Raw genomic sequence first — 24,338 nt, forward strand, 5'->3', positions numbered from 1 at the left:
AAGGCTTGCAACCTGACTCATAGCTTATGTTCTGAGAGCAACTCAGCAATTCCCTGTTGCTGCTCCAGTTCCTACCACCCACCATTCTGTGACAACATGCATCAGACCTCACTCTGCTCAGATACTTGTGGAGGAGGGCAATGCATAAGAAAGAAAAGAGCACTCTCTGCCTGGCAAGGCTGTGCCCAACTAGAGAACGAAATTACAGAGGGAATTGAATTGGGATGCCAGCATGCCTGTTAAGTTACACCAACCCTGAAGGAAAGGACAGATATCAGCCATTCCTCAATTGATGGGCATGCTCTCAATTTCTAGGTCTTTTGCCGCTATAAAAAGAGCTGCTCTAAGTATTTTGTACAAATTGTTCCTTTTTCTTTTCCTTTGAACTCTTTGGGATACAGACCTAGTAGCAAAATTGCTGGGTCAGAGGGTATGCAGAGTTTTATAACCTTTTGAGTATGGTTCTAAATTGTTCTCTATAATGGTTGGACTATTCATTTTACAACTTCACCAACAGTGCATTAATGTACCTATTTTTCTATATTCCTTCCAACATTTATCATTTTCCTTTCCTGTTATGTTAACCAATCTAATGAATGTGAGGTGACACCTTAGAGTAGTTTTAATTTTAATTTCTCTAATGATTAATGGCATAGATTATTTTTTGGTGACTATTGATAGTTTTGATTTCTTCTGAAAACCACCTGTTCAAGTCCTTTGACAATTTATCAATTGAAGAATGACTTATTTTTTGTAAATTTAATCAGTTCCCCATGTAGTTGAGAAATGAGATGTTTACCAGAGAAACTCTTTGTAAAATATTTTCCCTAGTGTCCTGTTTTACTTCTAATTTTATGGCATTGGTTTTGTTTGTGCAAAAGTATTTTAATTTCATGTAATCAAAATTATACATTTTACCTCTCATGTTCTTCTCTTTTGTTTTGGTCATGAATTCTTCCCTCATCTGTAGATTTGACAGGTAATTTTCCCCCATGCTCTTCTAAATTGCTTATGATATCCCCCTGTATGTCTAAATCATGTAACCATTTTCATCTTATCTTGGAATACAATATAAGATATTGGTCTATACATAGTTTCTGCTGGATTGCTTTCCAGTTTTTCCAGCAGTTTTTGTTAAATAGTGATTTCTTACCCCAATATCAAGGATCTTTGAGTGTATCAAACACTAACTTACTGTGGTCATTTCCTCTGTATATTGTGTACATAATTGATTAATTGATACATTGGTAGATACATTAGTTGGTACATCATTGATTAACCACTTTATTTCTTAGCCAGTACCAGGTTGTTTTGAACATTACCTATTTGTATTATATTTTCCTTCCCTCACTTTTTTCACTGATTCCCTTGATATTCTTGATTTTGGTACTACTTTTTCTAGCTCTATAAAATAATTCTTTACCAACCTGACTGGTATGACATAAATAAATAAATTTACATAGTTTGGTCATTTTTATTATACTGGTTAAATCCACCCATGAGCTGTTAATATTCTCCAGTTATTTAGATCTGTCTTTATTTGGGTGAAAAAAGTCTTTTATGATTTCATTCATACAATTCCTGTGTATCTTAGCAGGACAATTACCATGTATTTTTATATTGTCTGCAGTTATTTTAAATGGAATTTCTCTTTCCTTCTCTTCCAAATGCTAATGATTTATGTAGATTTATTTTATACTCTGCAACTTTGCTAAAATTTTTCTTTTTGACTAGTTTTTAAAGTTGATTTTCTAGGATTCTCTGAGTATATGATCATACTCATCTGCAAATAGTGATTGTTTTGTTTCTTTCTTGTCTATTTTTATTCCTCCAATTTCTTTTTCTTGTCTTATTGCTATATCTAGTATTTTTAGTACCCTATTTAATAATAGTAGTGATAATAGATAGCCTTGTTTCACCATTGATCTTATTGGGAAGGCTTCAGATAATGCTTTCTCTTGGTTTTAGATAGATACTACTTATCATTTCAAGAAAAGCTCTTTTTAAACTTTTGAGTTTAAAAGTTAAATTTTTAATAGGAATGGCTGTTGTATTATTTAAAAGTTTTTTCTGCATCTATTGACTTAATCATATGATTTTTGTTCTTTTTATTACAGTATGGTCAAACGTTCTTACAGTTTCCCTAAGATAGAATCAGATCTGCATTCCTTATATAAATCCCACCTGGTCATGGTATAGGATCTTTTTGATATATTGTTATAATCTCCTTCTACCATTTTATTTTAAAATTTTGCATCAATATTCACTAGGAGAATTGGTCTATATGTAATTTAAGTGTGTGTGTATATTTGCTCTTTCTGGTTTAGGTATCAAAATGATATTTGTGTCATAGAATTAATTTCATAGAACTCCTACTTTACCTAATCTTCAATAGTTCATATAATATTTAAATTCATTGTTCTTTAAGTGTTTGGTAGATTTTCTTTGCAAATCTGGCTTTTCTTAGGGTTATTTTTCCTGGAAAGCTTATTTGTAGCTTTGTTCAGTTTCTTTTTCTAAAATGGTTAAATGTTCAATTTCCTCTTTTGTTAATCTGGATGGTTTATATTTCTATAACTATTCATCTACTTGTTAGATTGTCAGTTTTATTGGCATATAATTGGTCAAAATATTTCCTAATAATTGCTTTGATTTCATGTTTATTGGTTGTGTATTTATACTTTTCATTTTTTGATATTGGTAATTTGGTTTTCTTCTTTCTTTTTTTTTTAAATTAAATTAACCAATAGTTTATCTATTTCATTGTTTCTTTCCACCCCCATGAAACCACCTTTTCTATGGTTTTATTAGTTTGGTGAGTTTTTTTATTTTCAATTTTATTAATATTGCCTTTGATTTTTAGTATTTCCATTTTCATGTTTAATTGGAGATTTTTAATTTGTTCTTTTTCTAGTTTTGTTTTTTGTTGCATCCCCTATTCATTGATCTTCTCTTTCTGCTTTTATTGATGTAAATGTTTAGGTGTATATAAATTTGCTCCTAAGTACAACATTGGCTGCATTCCATAAATTTTGATATGTTGTCTCGTCATTATCTTTAAAAAATTGTTTCTATGATTTATTCATTGACCTGCTGTTTTGGATTAGATTAGTTCCCACTTAATTTTTATTCTGTGTTTCAAAGGTCCTTTTTTGAATGTAATTTTATTCCACTATGATATCTAAAGGGTACATTTGATTTTTCTGCTTTTCTGCATTTGTGAAGTTTTAATGTCCTAATACATTGTCAGTTTTTGTGAAGGTGCCATGTACAATTGGGAAAAAGTTATACTACTTTTTACTCCTATTCAGTATTCTCCAGAGGTCTGTCATTTCTAACTTTTCAAAAATTCTATTAATCTCCTTAATTTCTTTTTTTTCTTTTATAGTTGGTTTTAGGGCTGAGAGGGGTAAATTGAGATCCCCCAGTGGTATGGTTTATTGTCTATTTCCTCTCAAAAGTCATTTAACTTTTCCTTAAAGAATTTGTATGCTGTGTCATTTGGTGCATATATGTTTTTGTATTGATACTACTTTCCATGATACCTGTTGGCAAAATATTATTTTCCTGATTATCTCTTTTAACTAAACCTATTTTTGCTTTTTCTTTGTCGGAAATCATGATTTCTATCTCTTCCTTCAATTTAAGCATAATATATTCTGCTCCAGCCCCTTATTTTTTTAACTGTGTATGTATTTCTATTTTGTGTGTCTATTATAAACTCTACTCCAGCCCCTTATTTTAACTCTGTGTATGTATTTCTATTTTAAATGTGTCTCTTATAAACAGCATATTGTTGGATTGTAGTTTCTAGTCCATTCTGCTATCTTTTCCCTTTTAAGGACTAAGTTCATACCATTCACATTTACCATTATTATTACTGTGAATTTCCCTCTGTCCTCTTCTCTTTTATTTTTCCTTCTCCTTTTTTACCCTGCCATCTCCTCAGAAGTATGTTTTGCTTCTGACCACTGCCTCTCTTAATCTATTCTCTATCATTTTCTCCTCCACCCACTTTCTCTTATTCCTTTTGCTTCCTACTTTGCTTTTGGGTAAGATGAAGTTCTATACTTAACTGTGTATATATCTCTTTCTATCACTATCTCTCTCTCTTTCTCTGTATGTATGTATATATATGTGTGTGTGTGTGTGTGTGTGCGCACATACTTCCCTCTTTGAACTAGCCAAATAAGAGTCAATCTCAAGCATTGCCTGCATCCCTCCTTCCCCAACCATATTTCCCTCCATTATAAAAACTCTTCCTTCTATGCCTCCTTTATGTGCAATACTTTTTTCCCATTATTGTTTTCCCTCCCTCTTCTCCCACTACATCCTTCTTTTATACTCTTCTCTTCTGAGAGGCAACTAGGTGGCTCAGTGGATAGAGCACTGGCTCTAGAGTAAGAAAGACCTTAGTTCAAATCCAGCCTCAGACAGTTATTACCTGTGTGACCCTGGTGTGGTCTTTTTCCATTAATCCACTGGAGAAGGAAATGGCAATTTACTCCAGTATCTTTGCCAGGAAAATCCCATGGATAATGTGGTCCACAGGGTCACAAACAGTCAGATATGACTGAACAACAACAAAAGTTTTCGTTTGAGGTCATCTCAACATAATAGACTCAGACCCAAGCCGTCTGTCTAGATAGATACTTTCTAACTGTCCAAATGATGGTAAAGTTCTTAGGGGATACATGTTTCTTCTCATTTGGAAATATAAACAGTTTAACCTTCTTAAGTTCCATATGATTTCTCACTTATGTTTATTTTTTTATGCTTCTCTTGGGTCCTATATTTGAATGTATGATTTTTTTTTTATTTGATTCTCATCTTCTATCAGGCATGTTTGGAAGTCCTCTATTTCATTAAATATCCATTTTCCTGCTGTAGGATTATACTGTTTTCTGGGTAGCTTATTCTTGGTTTAAGCCTAGCACTTTTGCTTTCCATGATATTGTGTTCCAGTTTCTCTGGTTCTTTAACATGGTAGCTGCTAAGTCTTGTGTGATTCTGACCCTGACTCCATGGCAAATAGAAGTTAATGCTGGCAGATGGTTTTATAGCAGTACTATTCTAAGTACCTGTTGCCTCCTTTTCCATCTCTCTTCTCCTGTCATTGGGGGGTGGGGGGAGAAGCTGAAATGGACCGAGAACCATATTTATTTTCATTTGTTGGCCATCGCCTGATACTCAGCCTCTAATATTGTGGTTCTTTGTTCTTATGGAGGTTGTTTCTTAGAAGAGAGACCCAGTTTTTTCACCTAGACTATTTATGTTTCAGCATTATAAAATCTGTCAGATATTGCACTGACAATGTCTTTGAGATCCCAGTGTCACCTCTTTGGCCCAACATGATATCTGAGTAGAATAGTTGTGGAACGTAATTGTTAAATTACTATTTAAATGTCAGCACTTCCCCTGTTCCTCCTTTTTGTCCTTCATGGCTAGCCAAATTATATTATGATAAAATTGTGGTGTGTTTAGATTATAATATCTTAATAATACTACTGATAAATTATATAGGTTTAGAGAGGTGATGTGAAATATACATATAATGTAAAGACACATAATCTGAAAGGATCTGAGCTCTTTTTTTTTCTTTTGCCCTTTAGAAGGCAGTTGGGGTTAAGTATCTTGCCCAAGGTTACACAGCTAGTTTTTTCGTGTGGGTGTTAAGTGTCTGAGGTCAGAACCGAACTCGGATCCTCCTGACTCCGGGGCCGGTGTTTTACGCACTGCGCCACCTAGTGATCTGAGCTCTTAAAAACACATTTCCTCCAATAATGTGGATTAGAATCCATCTAGGATTGTACTGCCTTGTGAGACAATCTGGAAGATGTCATCTTCTATAAGTTTTCCATATCCCACAAGTTCACCATTGGGGGTCCACCTTATGCACTTGTTGTCTTTCCTCATTTTCACCTGACATTGCGAGGGTAAACTTGGAGCATTTTGTTGTCTGTTCATCATCTCTTGCCTTTTTCTATTTGACCTGCCCATATCTTCTTCTGTCCCTGAGGACATTTGTTATTCCTGTTCTTGCTAGGTTATAATTGATTATATTTTGTAACCTTGTCACATCCACTAGGCACTGCTCCATTGTTGCATGGTGTTCGTTATCAATTTTTTGTTTAACTGTTCTATTTCATAATTTACTACCATTTACTATTCTATAACAAAGACAGAATATTGATATTTTAAAAGATGACCTTTGTTTTGGGGAGGAAATTAAGGTAATTAAAGGTACTTTGCAGTTTCCTGAAGGCCTTTCCATTGCTGCTCAATTCTAAGCCCTTTAATAATCATATCCAATACTCTTTGCAGTGTTAGCACTCAAGTGAAGTGACTCCACCTTCCGTGATGGTATATAGTATGTTACAAAATTCTCTGTGTGTCTTTTCCATTTTTTTTCAGTTTGTTGTTCCTCAATTTTGTTCTTAAATGTTCTTGGGGGTGACTCTGCTTCATTAAATATTTTGCCAAGCTTTCTTCAAACTAGTTTTATCCTCCATTGCATTTCTCTTCTTTATGAGGTGTTTAGCATTACCATCTCTGGGATGAGGACTTACCAAGTCTTTTTCAGGGCTGTTAATTCACCTTTGGTGTCCACCTTTCACCCAGCTCTCACCTGTGGCTCCAAGAAGCTGTAATATGTGCAACACCCTGACAAAACTGTCTTGGCAGATGGCCTAAAGAAGGTTGAGGTAACCAACAGGCCTCAGACCTTTCAGTGAGTTAAGGGGATATCTTCCCCAAGGCAGATGGCCTAAAGTAGTTTGTGAAGACTTCCCCTGGCATAGTGGGTGAATGAAAGTGATTTGTTCAGGGTGGCTAGGTGGCGCAGTGAATAGAGCACTGGCCCTGGACTCAGGATGACCTGAGTTCAAATCCAGCCTCAGACACTTAACACAAAACTAGCTGTGTGACCTTGGGCAAGTCACTTAACCCCAATTGCCCTACCTTCCCCCCTCCAAAAAAAAGCAAAAAGAAGAAGAAAAAGAGGAGAAGGAGAAGAAGAAGAAGAAGACGAAGAAGATGATGATGATGGTTATTTGTTCCACTGACTATTAAGGCAGCTGAACTGGCTCTGTGAAGCACTTAGGGCTTGTTCAGACATTGAAGACATCACCATTCTAAACCATCACCCCTCATCCGGACTTTTATCTTGCCACTGGATTTCTGTCACTCCAGAAAAGAGAGCAAGGCTAATGACTTTACACAGCACTGCCTTATTTAAATCCATTTCACGAACAAGTCAATACTTCACCCCATGATGTCATCAGTCCCCTTTGAAAACAAAGGACAAACAAGAGCATCATTAGTCATTCGTCATTATGTGATGACATATCAGCACTGAGTAGTTGAGATGCATAGATCTTTGGCCCATAAATAGCCAATAGTGTATCATAGAAGTGCTTTGGATTATTACTGTCAGTGCAAAACTGAATCTCATTTGCCTTCTTACTGAGGCTAAAATCCTAGATCTCTCTAAGTTTCACTTACACTTTACTTTTGATGGAGTTAAATGCTGTCATCTTAGAGGTGAATGAATTATCCTTCTGGTAAACCCTAGGCAGTTTTCATTTTCCATTTAGTAGCTTCTGAATTTCTGCATAATTTTCATCAAACTGATCCCAATGTTTGTGAGTGTTCTGGCCCAGATGAGTAAAAGCAGTACTGAACACCAAAAGTCAGCTACTGCACTGACAGTGAATTACTTAACTTGAAAAGGCTACAAGCCAATACTAAAGTGGAGGAAGAGTTGGTGTATGACTTTTTGTTCACAGATTGTGTACTCAGTGCAGCTTCTAAGGCTGAGATGCAACAGAATATGGATTGATTCTATGCCACTCATGTTAATGGTGGCCTGACAATTAACACCATGAAAACAGATTCTTCCCCAGCCAGCACCATACCATCCATACATGGAACCATTGGTTACAGCAAATGGAGAGATGTTGGAGGCTATGGATAAGTTCACTTACCTTGGCAGTATACTTTCCAGGGATGTGTATGTACATAGATGATCAGTTGACTCATACATTGCCAGTGTTAGCTTGGTGTTTGAGAGACTCTGAAAGAAAGTGTGGGAAAGAGGAGCAGGCTGCCTATCAAACTGAAGGTCTACAGAACCATTGCGCTGACCTCATTGTTATATACCTGTAAAACCTGGACATCTACCAGCGCCATGCCAGGAAAACGAAACTCTTCCATTTGAATTGTTTTGGGAAAATGCTGAAGATTATCTGACAAGAAAAGATGCTGGACACTGAGGTCCTTTCTTGAGCTGAACTGCCAAGCAAGCGTTCAAACTCTACTATAGAGAGCCCAACTCCAGTGGACTGGTCGTGTTGTTCAAAAACCTAAAAGACAATTTTACAGAGAACTCTCAAAAGGCAAGCACTCACATGGAGGTCAGAAGTGATACAAGGACACTCTCAGGGTCTCTCTGAAGAACTTTGGTATCCATTGTGAGACATAGGAGACTCTGGCACAGGATCATCCAGCGTGGCATGCCACATCAAAGAAGGTGCTATGCTCTGAGCAAAGTAGCTCAAAAGAAACATGAGCCACATAAGTGTAGAAACATCTCCGTTGCACATGTTCATAATGAACTCTTTGTACACAACTTATGGTAACAAGCCTTCTGAGCTCAAATTATTCTGATCAGCCATAGCCAAATACACTCTGCGTTGACCTTGACATCATGAGGTCATTTTGGTTGTTTTCAAGTATGAAGTCCAAGAACAAACAAATAAACAAACATCTGTCATCACTCTTTGTAACATTTGACAAATGATTTTGTATTCTAAATTGCCATAGACTTTGGTTGTCATCTCTCTGTGTCTGGTAAGCACATCAAGTACATACTGACTAAAGTAGTTTCTGTGCTGTTTGGACTTCCTTTTGTGTAAAATTATCATAATTGATGTCAATGTCATTTTTACCAAACCTTCCCCATTTTTCATTATCAGTGGAGAATCATCATTTCAATTTAATGCTATATCTTTTTTATCATCATTATCCTTTCTTCTAACTATTTATTAATTCCTATCTTTGCTCTAACAAATCAGTGATCTAACTGTATCTTACTCAGAGCTGATTCCCACATCAATACAGAATCATTTCCTACCTACTAAAATGTAATCAGCGACATTTTAGGGTGTTACTTAACACTCATAATGTTCAGAACCTATGAATTTTTTTTGAAGAAAATGTTCATGATATAAAAGTAGCCTCCTTTCTTATTTCTTTCTGACTCATGCTTGCCACTATCATTTTTCCAGACCAGGGCTTACCATCTGCCCTGCCACTAAATCCTAAGCCACATTAGCCCTTATCATAGCTGCTGCTCTCTCCAGAATACAGGTATTTCTACCTGCCCTGCTACTGATCTCTATGGATTGACCCAATGGGCCTTTCTATCTACATTGTATGTGAGCTTTCCTGTATGTATTTTCTCTGTGTTTTAAGGACCAACTGCCAGGCCTTTCCAAACACTTTGATCTGAACTCTCTTATGCATTACCTCTGCCAATTGAAATGTAGTTTCCTTCAGAATAAAGACTATCTTCCTTTTATATTTGTATCTCCAGGGCTTAGCACTGAGCTTGGCACACAGCAGATACTTAATAAATATATTTCATTCTTTTACACATGTATTCATTCTTTCATTTACTATGCTCACCTATTCTCATCTCTCCATTGTAGGAAAGTGTAAAACAATGGGGCCTTTTCCATTGAGATTTTAGTATTTACTGTAGTAGTAAATATTAAATCACCTAAGTTGCACACCCCTCTTCTCTCTAGGTTTGACTCACTTCTCCAACTTTCTGTCACATTAACAGGCTTAAGTTCTCAGAGACAGACTACCACCAAAACATGGTTACATTAAAACTCTCTCAGGATGCCAGTGGTTATCTTGTTGAAGGGAAATCAACTTCCCTTATTAACTGCTCTTAGTCTTGAATCCCTTACCAAAATAGCATTTACAAAGTCTTTCCATTAATCATCAACTAAAAAGGACACTTGGAAAGTGTTAGCTTATGAGAATATGATGAGCAAAAGGATTTCAGAAAAACCTGGAAAGGCTTTCATGAACTGATGAAAAGTAAAGTGAGCAGAACCAGAACATTGTACACAGTATCAACAACAATGTGCAATGATCAACTATGAACAACTTAGCTATCCTCAGCAATACAATAATGCAAAACAATTCCAAAAGTCTCTTGATGGAAAATGCTATCCATATCTAGAGAAAGAATTGATGGAAACTAAATGCAGATCAAAGCATACTATTTTCACTTTATTTTTTTTCATGGTTTTTTTTTTCTTTTGGCTTGTTTGTTGTTTCACAATGTGAATAATATCTGAATATGTTTTTACATGATTGCACATACATAACCTATATAAAATTGCTTACCAAATTAGGAAGGAAGTGGTAAAAAAAGAGAGATTATTTGGAACTCAAAAAATTTTTTTAAATTAATGTTCAAAATTGTCTTTACATGTAATTGGAAAAAATAAAACACTACTAAAGAAAGAAAGTGTTAGCTCTTAATACTCAGAGTTGGGACATGGAGTGTCTTATGAAAGAAATATCCAGGAGAACAGTGTTATGAGATTATAGAATATATATGCTTGGAAGCAAAATATAAGAATGGAAGAGTATGAAGAGGACAGGTTGTGCAGAGCTTTAAAAGCTAAATAGAGTATTTTATAAGGCATCACCACCAGAGTTTATTAGGTAAGAGGATGACACAGTCAGACTTGTGCATTAGGAAGCTCCCTTTGATGGCTGAATAGAGAATAGACTGGGGGGAGGAGAGACTTAAGGCAGGGACACCAACCAGCAAGTTATTGCAATAGTCTACTCACAAGGTAATGAGAACCTGCACCCGGATTGTTGCAGTGTGCAAAGAAGATGGCATATATGAGAGATGTTATGAAGGTCATGGAAATTAAAGGACTTGAAAACCAAATAGATATGAGTTGGATGGAGGGGGCCATGAGTGAGAATAAGATTCAAGGATGATACTAAGCTTGTGAGCCTACATGACTGGAAGAATGGTGGTGTCTTTGACAGTAACAGGAAAGCTCAGAAAAAAAGGAGGGTTAGGGGAGAAGTTAAGTTTTGGATATGTTGTGTTTGAGATGTCAATGGGACATCTACCAAACGGTAGTTGATGATGAGGGGCTGGAACTCAGAGATGGACGAATAAATATGAGAATCAACTGCATAGAGACAGTAAGTGAACCAATTGGAGATAATGAGATCACTGAGTGTAGAGGGGAAAAGCTAAGAGGGCCAAGGACAGAGCCATGGGATATGCCCATGGTTAGAAGATATGACATGGATGAATTGTTATCAAAGGAAACTGAAGAAGTGGTCAGACAGACTAGTAGAGAACCAGGAACAAGCAGTGTCATGAAAACCTGGAAATTAGAGAGTATTCAAGAAGACAAGGTGATCAAGTGTCAAAGGCTATGGAGAGGTCAAGAAGGATGAGGATTAAGAAAAGACCATTAGAACTGGCAATTAAGAGATCATTGATATCTTTTGATAAGACAGGATTAATTGAATTATTAGGTTGGAAGCTAGATTGCTGAAGATTTAAATAGAGAGGAGAGAAAGTAGAAACACTGGGATTAGATAAATTTCCTCAAGGAGGTTGGCCATCAAGAGGAGGAATGATATAGAATAATATCTAGTGGGGATAAAAGAATCAAATGAGGGATTTTTCATTTTGTTTTAAGGATAGGGGAAATATAGGCACCTTTGTAGGTAGTAGGGAAGGAGCTAATACCGAGGGAGAGATTGAAGATGATAGTATGTGGGAGAGATTGAAGATGATAGTATGTGTATGTTGGGGTGGAGGTGGAAGTGGTAGTGCCTCTATTATCTACAGAGTGCTGGAGGAGGTGAGAAGGGTTAGGATCAAGTGTGCATGTAGAGGGATTTGTTTTATATTGGAAAGGAAAGGGGTCTTCATCTGAGACAGCAGTAAAGGAGGAGATAGTAAGAAGAGAAGATGGCTGAATGATGTGAGATGAGTTGATGAGAAAAGGGAGCTTTAAGAAAATGGCCTCCATTTTATTCATTGAAGGAAGGCTCTCAACTAAGAGAATGGGGTATAGGGGTGCTTTGAAAGGCCTAAGGAAAGGTGTTAAGGTATGAAATAGGCACTGTGGAGTGAGATAACCATTGATTGGGAGGAATAGCCAGTTTGCTACCACAAAGGACCAGATGAGGGAAAATTTTTAGTGAGCTCAGTCAACACAGTGTCTTAACTTCCTCTACCTCCATTCAGAAACTTGTAAATTGAAGCAAAGAATGTAGAATTTGAAAATAATCCAGAGTTGGGACTTGGCAAGGTCCATGTAATTGGTCCGTCCAGTAATTGCTGTTATTAGCAATATAGGACAGGTGAATCAAGAGTAGAAGACAGCATAGACTTGAGTTGGTTCAACAATAGATAGAGCTGGGGAAAGGAAAATAGTGTGACCAGTGCAGGAATGATGGGAAAGAACCAAATGGTAAGGGAGAGGACACATTGAAGATGAAAAATAGAATTAGGGATTGTAAGGTATGAGGAAAGATAAAATGATAAAAGATTTATGATCATATAAAGAAATTATGAGATTCATAAACATGGCAAAATCAAAGGCTTATAACCATATCAGTGTATAATTGAGGCAGTGTATAATTGCAGTTAATCATGGGAATTGAGTAGTTTGAGGAATTAGGAAATTAGGGTAGTTGAAGGGGCAGCGGTATGTATGTTGAAGTCCTTAAGTATATACTTAGTTAAAGACTGTGAGTTAAGCATTGAACTTGTTGAGGAAGGAAAGAGAATGCCCTAGGGATCTAAAGGTAGTGGCCATCAAAATCTGGATTGGGTAATAAATTTAAATAGCAGGGACCCCAAAGGAGGAGAACCTGCTTAATGAAGGTGGTAAGAAGGATTTTAAAGTGGTGCTGTGGAGATCAGTGTTCTGATTCCGACAGCCCAACCAGTGAGTCACCAAGTCTGAGTAAAAGTACACTCAGTTGTGGCTAGGGATGCAGTGTCATCAGGAGCAAGATGGCTTTCAGGGAGTGCAAAAAGATGGGAGATAAGAGAAAAGTTTTAAGACAATCCAGAGGGCACAGTTGAAGGGGCAGGCAGATCTGGAGTGCAGTGTTGGTGGGGAGTGGGAGGGAAAGTGAAGTGGATATGAGTAGGGAGCAATTAATAGTAAGTGGGGATGGGGAATGAACATTGGCAAGCAAGGATCCAGAATACATACATGATGGAAAAAGCTATCCACATAGAGAGAAAGAATTATGGAGTCTGAATGCAGATCGAAGCATACTATTTGCCTTACCTCTCTGTCTCTGTCTCTGTCTCTGTCTCTCTGTCTCTGTCTCTCTCTCCCCCTCTTTCTCTTTCTCTCCCCCCCCTCTCTTTCTCTCTCCTCTCTCTCTCTCTCTGCCTCTCCCTCTCTCTGCCTCTCTCTGTCTCTCTCTCTCATTTTGTCTCTTCTTTCTCATCATTCATTCCATTGGTTATAATTCTTCTTTGCAACATGACTAATGTGAAAATATGTTTAATGTGAATATATATGTAGAGCCGACATCAGATTGCATGCCATATTGGGAAGGAGGAAGGAGGAGAAAATTTGGTACTCAAAAGCTTGTGGAACTGAATGTTGTAAACTAAACATAAATTAATTAATTTAAAAAGATATATATTACATGGATTATTGGATGATTTTGAAACATCAGTGGAAAACACTTTATTATAAGAAACTATAAGGTGTGTTTTGTTCTAATAACAAATTAAAGCATAGTGAGAACTTATTTTCCCTACATTTTCCTATTAATTGTAAAGTGGTAAAGGTGTGGGTTGTTATTGAGTATCACCTGCTTATTTTTTAATGCCCTATATTCTGGACTGGGTCTATTTCATATCAGTCCTCTGGTAGTTTAGGTTGGATATTGGAACAAAATGAGGTAGTTCTAGCTCATTCAGATAGAGATTTACTTAGTCATAACAGGAAGATATTCAAAAAGTATAGCCACTGAAGCAACACCTCTAGTTGATTCATCTCTGAGAGAAGCTCCCTTGGCTGAATTGGCCATTTGGGATCCACCAGCCAGGCATTTGAGAACTACAGGAGCTTCTCATGGCTGTTGTGACTAGGTGACTAGAAAGTGATGTCCACAGCCCCAACCTTTAGTCAGCCTGAGCCAACCAAGGCTTGTGTATTGTCTTTTTAAAATTTTTTATTTAATTTTATTTTTTGGTGAGACAATCACAGTTAAGTGATTTGCCCAAAGTCACACAGCCAGTATGTGTCAAGTGTCTGAGGAAGGATTTGAACTCTGCTCCCTCTGACTCCAAAGCTGGTGTTCTTTTCACTGGGTCACCTAGCTACCCCTTCTTTACTGTCTTAATATCTTTCAGAGGAAAAGCTAACCTGATGTTCTAGGGCAGAAGTTAGGTTATTGATTCTATCATACTCCAATTGATACCTTTGACTTGTGTAAAAATTATGGAATGACAGAAATACAATTTGATTTAAAAAAATTATTGATGTTCTTTAGTGTTCTTTTTTCAGTTATATTAAGCTCCTACATTTTTCCCATGCCTTTAAAAAGAGGTATATTCTATTCCCCTCCTTCAGATATTTTGCATTTAGAGATCATTGCTGGAGGCAACACAATTGTGGGGGCATTCAGGTTCCAAAATACAAGGTATTACAAGAGTTTGCATATTTGGAAGAAATTGTATCATAAACTTTTCCCTGGCTAGCAGTTCATTATTGGCAATAAAAGAAAAGTGTATTTCATGAATTTTGTAGATGCATGTACATATGCATAACATGGAAATGTTATATAGTCTTAATTACAGTCTATCTCTGTGATACATTTTTTAGTGATGTAGGTGTATATTAAGCCAGAGCTGGCCAGCCTGACAATTCAGAAATTGGGCCAAAATGAGAAATTCATAATCCATTTAACAGTCAACAAGAGGAGGTTTACTTAGCTATAGTAGGAAGATACTCAGAAGTGGAAAAGGATATTCATCAAGCCTACTTGTGTGCAGCTCTTCTGAGCTGGTATTGATCATGCTTACCTGGGGGAAGAGTTCCAGTCTTTTATGTTCTGTTTTTAAACATGTGTTGAACCCTTAACATTTTGTACCCACTACAACGTTCCAAAAGGAAATTTAATGTCATATGTATACCCATTATTTGATTTAAAAATTTTGGGGCCAGCTAGGTCGAGGGGTGGCTAGGTGGCACAGTGAATAGAGCACCAGCCCTGGAGTCAGGAGGACTTGAGTTAAAATGTGGCCTCAGACACTTAACATAAAAGTAGCCGTGTGACCTTGGGCAAGTCACTTAATCCCAATTGCCCTACCTTTCCCTCTCCAAAAAAAAGAGCAAAAAAAAAAAAGTAAAAATTGTAGAGGCTTGCATTGTTGGTAAAGTTGTGAACTGATCCAGCCATTCTGGAGAGCAATTTGGAACTGTTCCCTAAGGGCTATAAAGCTGTGCATACCCTTTGACAATACAATTCTAGGTCTGCATCCCAAGAGTTCATAAAAATGGGAGAAAAGACCTACATGTACAAAAATATTTATAACAGCTCTTTTTGTGATGGTCAAGAATTGGAAATTGAGGGAATATCCATCAATTGGGAATGGCTGAACAAATTGTGGTATATGAATGTAATGAAATACTATTGTTCCATAAGAAATGATGAGCAGGAGAACTTCAGAAAAATCTATAAAGATTTATATGAACTAATGCTGAGCGAAGAGAACAGAACCAGGAGAATGTTGTACACAGTAACAGCCATATTATGCGATGACCAACTTTGATAGACTTAACTGTTCTCAACAATACAAGGATCTAAGACAATTCCAAAAGACTCATAATGAAAAATGCTATTCACATGCAGAGAAAGAACTATGAAGTCTGAATGCAGATGAAAGCATACTATTTTCTATTTTTTTATTGTTTCTTCTTTCTCATGGTTTTTCACTTTGGTTCTAATTCTTCTTTACAAGATGACTAATGTGAAAATATGTTTAATACGGTTATACATGTGTATAGCCTATATCAGACTGCATGCTGTCTTGGGGAGGGGTGAGTGAATAGAGGGGGAGAAAATTTAGAGCTCAAAAATCTTATAGAAGTGAATGTTGAAAACTAAAAACAAAAAAATAAAATTTGAAAAATTATGGAGACATTTAACTACTTGCTCAGTATATGTAAATTTATTAGTAGAAATATTTTGTAAAGAAAAAAAGCTATTCAGCTCTTTCTCTAACCCAAAATTGCCTCTAATTAAAACATTGATTCATTTGGTTAGGATGATACATGTAATCTTTATGTACAATGTTTTTCTGTATATGATTTTTGATATCCATGTATCAAAGTTCAGGGCTGGCAAAGGGGAGAAGGATTATAGTCTATGCACTTAAAATAAAAAGAAAATATTTAGTTCATTTTCAGAAAAAAAAAAGGTGAGAGCAATGTTATTTGGAGTTTAAGTTACATTTAAACTTTAAATTTTTTGTTGATGAAAACTGTAAAATAAGGGTCATATGTTAACATAATTTAAAGCATATCAGACTCTACTTTCAATTGTTGATACTATTTCTTCCACTCTATTCATTTTTCAGATCGATTTGCTATGTTAGCAAATAATAATCTCCAGATCCTTAATATCAACAAAAGTGATGAAGGAATATACAGATGTGAAGGAAGAGTGGAAGCTAGAGGAGAAATTGACTTTCGAGATATCATAGTTATTGTTAATGGTAAGCCATAAATCAGATATGTGTGTGTTTAATTAGAATTCTTTCTTGTTTTTATTTTGGTTATTGTTTATTCATCACTTAATAACAATATGAGTTTTAACTGATTAAAAGAATGCAGGATGGCTTTGCAGAAAAAGAAAAAAATAGGCCTCCATGGTAAGTGAAATGAGTCAAGAGGCTCATCACATATTGTTTATCCATCAACATGTGTTAACTCTCTGGGCTTCATTCCCTAATTTTAAAATGAAAGGATGGTACCACATGGACTCATGGATCCTTTCCCAGTCTAAAATTCTATTAATATGATAGATTAAAAACTGTTACATTTTATCATCGTTATCTAGTTATCTTTCTGAAAAAATTGACTATATAGGTGTATGTAGGGAGAGCTTCTCTTATATAACAGGTTAAATAGATTTATTTAATCTGTATTTTAAATTTTATTAAGATCCAATTAGGGTATAACATTTTCTCTTTCAATATTAACAGGTGCATAATAAAATGTTTGTGAAAGTATAATGGTATAGGAGAGAAAATGCTGTATGTATTCCTTTATAAAATAGTATTCCTGACTTCCCAGCTCTTCATTTTGAGAATAAAATCAAGGAAAACTATTTTCATACAAATCCATAGCATTCTTTTCTAATCTTTCTGTGTATTTCTATAAACTTTTTTGTTTATTTGTTCCTTGCTTTGAAATTACTGTTAATGTTAGAGGATTTAATGAGTGGTCCATGATTAGCAGTCATATCACCCTATAGCAAACACAAACTAATATGATACATAGTAAAATTTGTTAAATTAATTGAGGTTCATTGATGATGATGATGATAACAATAACCAGCATATACATAGAACTTTAAGTTTTGCCAATAAGTATTATCTACATTATCTCATTTGATCCTCATCATTACCCTCTAGGAGAGGTGCTATTATTACTTCCATTTTAAAAATGAGAAAACTAAGATTAAGAATGCTTATGTGCTTGTTCAGAATCACCTAGTTAGTAAGCATCTGATGAAGGATTTGAACTCAAGTCTTCCTGATTCCATGTTCAACACTTTGTCCACTGGGCCACTGAGCTGCCACACATACAAAGTCAGTACTATGAGATTTCTAAGGAAGGAAAGCTAATTTCTAACTCTGGATGTCAGGAATTGTGGAGGATAGTATAAAGATTTCACTAAAAAGAGGTCAATGTTAATTCGGATCTTGAAAGATAGATGAGATTTGGGTGAACAGGGATCAAAGGGGGTCTTTATGTCTAGGTATAAGGAATGGTGATTGTCTCAAGCTGGTAAAGTATGAAGCATATTTTCAGAGCAATGAGGAGGTGAAATTAGCTACAAAATAAAGCATATGAAAGAGAATATCAGTTAAGGTGGGAAAATTATTTGGATAGCAGACAGTAAAACCAAGTTAAAGTAGGTGGAGCCAAAATGGCAGAGTAAAGACAGGGATTTGCCTGAGTTCTCCCAAATTCCCCTTCAAACAGTTTTAAAATAATGCCTCAAAATGAATTCTGTAATAGCAGAACCAACAAAAGGAGGGAATGAAATAATTTTCCAGCCAACATCTTAGAAGATTGTCAGGAAAGTTCTGTTTCACTGGGGTGGGAGTAGAGTTCAGTTTAGCATAGGCCATGCCTTAGCAAGCCAGCAGCAGACCTTGAGGCCTACTGAATCAGCAGGGGTGGCTTCCAGGACCAGCCCACAGGTAATAAGAGGGTTGGACAGCTGGCAGAAGGGGACCATAGGGGACCTTTTGTAGGCACTGAGTGAAGTTCTTGACTGCATGACCCATAGATGGTTCCAGTTTGCAGTCCTAGGGGGAGGAGGAGCACTAGCAGGAGCAGGGACACTGGTCACAGTTAGAAAAAAAGTATTCGGGTAGGAAAGACTGTTTGTAGTTGCTCACAGACAAGAGCACAGGTCAGGAGAGAAGTGACCACAATTTCCCTTAAATCATACCACCTTGGAAGAACTGAAAACTTACAGACCTCCAAACCAGGTCTGAAAGCAGCACTAAAAACCTGAAGCTTAGGACAGTGTCCTCTCACCCCAGGAACAGAGCCGAACTTTAATAAGAAATTAAACATCAAGAAACAGCCTGGGAAAATATGAGCAAACAACAACAAAAGGATCTGGTAATAGAAAGTTATTGTGGAGATAGGGAAGATCAAAATGCAAACTCAGGAGTCAAACAAAGTCAAAATAGCCACATCCAAAGTTTCAAAGAAAATTGTGGATTGGTCTCAGATCCGAGCTCAAAAAGGATTTTAAAAATCAAATAAGAAAGGTAGAAGAAAAATTAGTAAAGGAAATGAGAACAATGCAAGAAAATCATGAAAAAAGACTAAACAATTTGATAAAGGAGTCACAAAAAAAATTTTTAACAACACCTTAAAAAAACAAAATAAGCCAAATTTTTAGAGGCACAAAAATCCACTGAAGAAAAGAACTCCTTAAAAAAGTAGAATTGGACACATGGAAAAGGAAGTACAAAAGCTCAGTGAAGAAAATAATTTCTTAAAAATTAGAACTGGACTAAATGACTCCATGAGACATCAAGAAATAGTAAAATGAAATCAAAAGTATGGAAAAAATAGAACAAAATGTGAAATATCTCATTGGAAAAATAACTGACCTGGAAAATAGATCCAGGAAAGATAATTTAAGAATTATTGGACTCCCTGAGCACCATGATTAAAAAAAAAGAGCCTAGACATCATTATTTCAAGAAAATATCAAGGAAAACTGCCCTGATATTCCAGAACCAGAGAGTGAAATAGAAATTGAAAGAATATACCATTTATCTCCTGAAAAAGATCCAAAAATGAAAACTCCAGGAATATTATGGCCAAATTCCAGAGCTCCCAGGTCAAGGAGAAAATATTTCAAGCAGCCAGAAAGAAACCATTCAAATGTTATGGAACCATAGTCAGAATACTACAAGATTTAGTAACTTTGCTTTTTTCCTCCATCTTGGAGCTGTGGAGGCCTGCTGGAAACAGGACTTCTAGAACAGCAAAATGTCTGGAAGACTGTGGTCCAAGGCCATTTTTGCTGGCTACAAGAGAGGCCTATGAAACCAGAGGGAACATACGGCTCTTCTGAAAATTGAAGGCGTCTATGCACAGGATGAAATTGAATTCTATTTGGGAAAGAGAAGTGCTTACGTATACAAAGCCAAAAACAACACAGTAACTCCTAATCGGAAACTAAACAGAAAAAGAGTTATCTGGGGGAAAGTTACTCGGGCCCATGGAAATAGTGAAATGGTTCAAGCTAAGTTCAGAAGCAATCTTCCTGCCAAGGCCATTGGACACAGGATCCGAGTGATGCTCTATCCGTTAAGAATCTAGAATATGAAAACTGATTAAATAAAATTACACATTTTTTGCAAATGTAAAAAAAAAAGATTTAGTAGCTTCTACATTAAAGGAACCAAAGGCTTACCATATGATATTCTGGAGAGCAAAGGAGCTAGGATCACAACCAAGAATCACCTACCTAGCAAAACTAAGTATAATCCTTCAGAGGAAAAAATCATCAAAGACTTTCTGGAACCACTCCTTTCAATCTCTGAACAATTTAGCCAGAATACTCCACTTCTTAATAGTAGCTAAATCTCAAAGGGGTTGGGAGGGGGGGAATAATGAAACAGCTGAGAAAATTACCAAGCAAAGGAAAACTCTTAATATAATGGAGAAACATTGTGGAGTTAGAGAATCCCAAGATAAAATTTCACAAGGGAAGAGTAAGTCTTTAATAACTCCAAGAAAGAATATGGAATGACCATAAGTCTCCTGAGAATAAGTGATAAGAGGTGTCAAGTAAACAAACTGAAGGAAAAGATAAAGAATAGGCTAGGAGAGAAACTGAAAATCTTAAATGGAACAGTGAACACTCTAAAAATAGAGGAAACACCTCAAAATTCAACAATATGACAAGAAAATATAGAATAATGTAAAAAGAAAACAAAATTGGAAGAACATAAATGAACTGGAAAAGAAAACAGGGAGAAATAATCTCAGTATCACTAGGCTTCCAAAGGGAATGATTAAAAAACGCCAGAAAACTGTAATATCATATTCTAAGAAGCCATAAAAGAAACCAAGAAATACTATAACCAGCAGAAAGTCAAATGTGACAAAATTTACAGGTCACCATCAGAAATGAGCCAGAACATAATAATGAATGTATATAATGGACCCAGAAATGTTATTCTTAAGGCCCAGGGCTCCCAAGTGAAATAAAAAATATTGTAAATTATGAGACAGACAACAAGCAACCAGAACTACCATGAAGGAAAGAAATAACTAGAACTTTAAGTGAAAATCGAAAGAAATTGCCTTGCAACTCAGAATAATTTAACTTGCAAAACTGATCATTATCCTATAAGTAACAAAATGGGAACAAAATCAGTAACTTCTAAACACTATTGTTGACAAAACCACAGAGAGTCAAAGACTTTGAAAGGAAATACAGTAGAAAAAAACAGCTTAAGAAAGGAAAACATGTTTGGATAACTCAAAGGGGCCATATTGATCAATTGCTTACATTTTCTCTTCAGAGATATTAAATGTTAGATCCAATTTTTAAGGGATGTCTTTTCAGTGAGGAAACAATGAGATACTAACTAGGGTTCAATTCTTATTATAAAGGAGGAAAAAGAAATAACCTGGGCAAGGATACAGGAGGAGGAGGTATTTATTATTTTTTGTAATAATGTGGTATAGAGTAATAGTGACTGTCATGAACCTCAACCTTACAGAATCAAGACAATTTGCTGACCTGTTTTTCTTAGTTGTACTTCTTTCTTGAAAATGAGATTTTTATATGGGGGGGTGTTGCATTGAAAAGTTATAGTAACATAAAAAGATAAATAAAACTTCTTTAAAAAAGAAAAATGCATGTTGATTTGGTTTAAAGGATCTTGTCATTTGTCTTTCATAAAATTCTCTACCTCTTCATTCAGGGTAACAAATCTTGGCCCATAAATTGCAGTTTTCTACATGATCATCTTTTTATTATCCTCATGAGCACTGTAAATCAATATCACCAAGTATCCCAAGAAATGAGTTTTTTTGTTGTTCTTGCCTTTGGGAACACAATTAAACCAACTTTCCCATTGTCTTTTTTTTCTCTTCAAGGAGAATATTTGAGCCACTCTTCCATTTGGATGCAATTTTTAATTTAGTTTATTGTGAGAATATCAGCATTGATTGATGTGGTTAATTTCTTTCAATAGCATTTCAGTGTATTGATCACTAAACAACGATCTCATAGTTAACATACTTGAAATTGAGTTTCTGATGATAGGTGGTCTTAAAACTGATTATTAGATCTCATTTTCAACCACTCCTCACCATCACTACAGCAATAGAATGGGACTGCACAGACCTGAGGGCATTTTTTAAAAAATTTAAATTTGTTTTGTGGGTTTCCATAGTCAGCTAATCCATCACTTAGTGAACAGTTGGTGTGTCAAGCCTCTCTGTGCTTACCTGAGTTGGTCTCCAATCAGGAACAAAGTCTCTTACTAACACAATACTTGAAGTCATTCCAGCATCAGAGAAACTAAAAGCATATGCTTTGCTGGTATAACCTTAACTTCTCTGTCCCCTGCTCTCAAAATTCTTTTCCCCTTGTTCAAACACTGCTCATCATTTGTCAGACCATCTGTTTCCTCCAGTCCTAGCCATGAGGAGCTGAACACAGCTGGAACAAAACCCACAAGCTCCTGTCCACATTATCCAGTCTTACCTGGACCTTCACTGCAGCAGGGCAGCCTTTTTGTTCCTCCCTGATTCTTTATCTCATTCATTATAGTAGCTTTCCAAATTTCTTCCCTTCTCAAACTTCTCAGACCTCTCCTTCCTTCTCTCACTTTGCCAGTAAAATTAAGACCATTTGAATTGAACTCCCTTTTCTCCCTTTCTTTTCATCTTGGAACATCTTGACATCATCTCCAGCTCTCTTCTCCTTTTCTGACAGAGATGGCCCTTATCTGTGCCAAGACCAATCACTTTATATATACTCTTGATTCCATCCATTCATGTCTTCTCCAGCACATTGTGTCTTCAATCATCCCCTCTCTCTTGAATCTTCATCCTCTTCCTATTGTGTCCTTTCATACTGCCTTTAAATATGCTTAACGCAGGGGTGGTTAGGTGGTGCAGTGAATAGAGTACCGGCCCTGGAGTCAGGAGGACCTGAGTTCAAATATGGCCTCAGACACTTAACACAAAAACTAGCCATGTGACCTTGGGCAAGTCACTTAATCTCAATTTGCCCTGCCTTACTCCCTGCAAAAAGTAAATAATTAAATAAATATGCTCATCTCTCCCCTGGCCTTTTAAAAAAAATCTTCATCAGATCCTACTGTTCTCCCAAGTTATCATTTTTATGTCTTTCTTCCTTCCTTAGCCAAACTCTTTGAAAAAGCAGTCTACAGTTGCTACCTCTATTTCCTTTTCTCTTACTGCTCCACTCTTTCACGACCTGACTTCTGACCATATCACTCAACTGAAACTATGCTATTCAAAATTACCAGTCATCCTGTAAATGCCAGATCTTACAGTCTTTTTTTCCATCCTCATACTTCTTGACCAGTCTCCTGAATTTGACATTTTTGACCATGCCTCCTGGATATGCTTATCTTTTCTGGCTTTTTCTGACACTGTTTTCTCTCTCCTTGTTTCTCCTGCCTGTTTGCTGTTCCTTTTTCGTCTCTTTTGCTGACTCACTCTCCCTGTTGTCTTCCTAAAGTTCAGCCTTAGGTTGGCTTCTCTTTGCCTTCTACACTCTCTTTAGTAACCTCATCAGCTACTATAAGTTTAACTATCATCTCTTTGCAGATGATCTAGTCTCTCCACTTACCTTCACTTTAATTACCTATTATATCTAATTGGCATCACCAGTTATCTGTTGGACATTTTAAATTGAATGTCCTGGAGACATCTCAGACTCAATATATCCAATACTAAATATGTTATTTTTGCTCTCAAAACCTCCTCTCTTTCAGATTTCCCTTTTAGTGTTAGCCTAGATTCCTCACTCTCCATCATCCTACAGTAACATTCAGTTGCCAGTTAGCTTTCACCATTTCCCTTTCATTTGATCCTTCTCTTTGCTCACATAGCTACCACCTCAGTTCAGGTCTTTATTCCTTCTCCCCTAAATTATTACAGTAACCTCTTAATTGACCTGACTACCTTAAGTCTCTCCCCACTCCAAGTCAACCTACACATTGCTGCCAAAGTAATTTTCCTTAAAGTGCATAGGTGACAATATGACTCCCCAAGGATTCAGTCAATTCCAGTGGCTTCCTGTTGTCCCAGGAATAAAATATAAACTATTCTGTTTAGCTTTTAAAGGCCTACACAACCTGCCTCCAAACTATCTTTCTTGCCTTATTAAACTGTACTCTTTTCCTCCACACTCTGTGGTATCCACCTACACTTGTCTCTCTGTTTCTCACACATGACTCTCTCTCTCTCTCTCTCTCTCTCTCTCTC

The 24,338-nt window shown here is 36.3% G+C and overlaps 1 protein-coding gene and 1 pseudogene across 3 annotated transcripts in view; both read left to right on the forward strand.

Annotated features, from left to right (window-relative positions):
* The window catches only part of NCAM2 (neural cell adhesion molecule 2), a 311,641-nt gene that overhangs the window by 78,819 nt on the left and 208,484 nt on the right, over positions 1–24,338 (forward strand). For all 3 annotated transcript variants that reach the window (XM_069075045.1, XM_069075047.1, XM_069075048.1), the window contains exon 5: positions 16,679–16,816. In XM_069075045.1, coding sequence (XP_068931146.1) covers positions 16,679–16,816 — 138 coding nt within the window. The remainder of the gene's footprint in view (positions 1–16,678; positions 16,817–24,338) is intronic.
* LOC138151364 (large ribosomal subunit protein eL33 pseudogene) lies at positions 19,674–20,302 on the forward strand (annotated as a pseudogene).

Source organism: Petaurus breviceps, unplaced genomic scaffold (assembly GCF_028583685.1).
Source record: "Petaurus breviceps papuanus isolate PSGF00001 unplaced genomic scaffold, PetGlider_PUasm1.0 90897, whole genome shotgun sequence".
Lineage (NCBI taxonomy): Eukaryota > Metazoa > Chordata > Mammalia > Diprotodontia > Petauridae > Petaurus > Petaurus breviceps.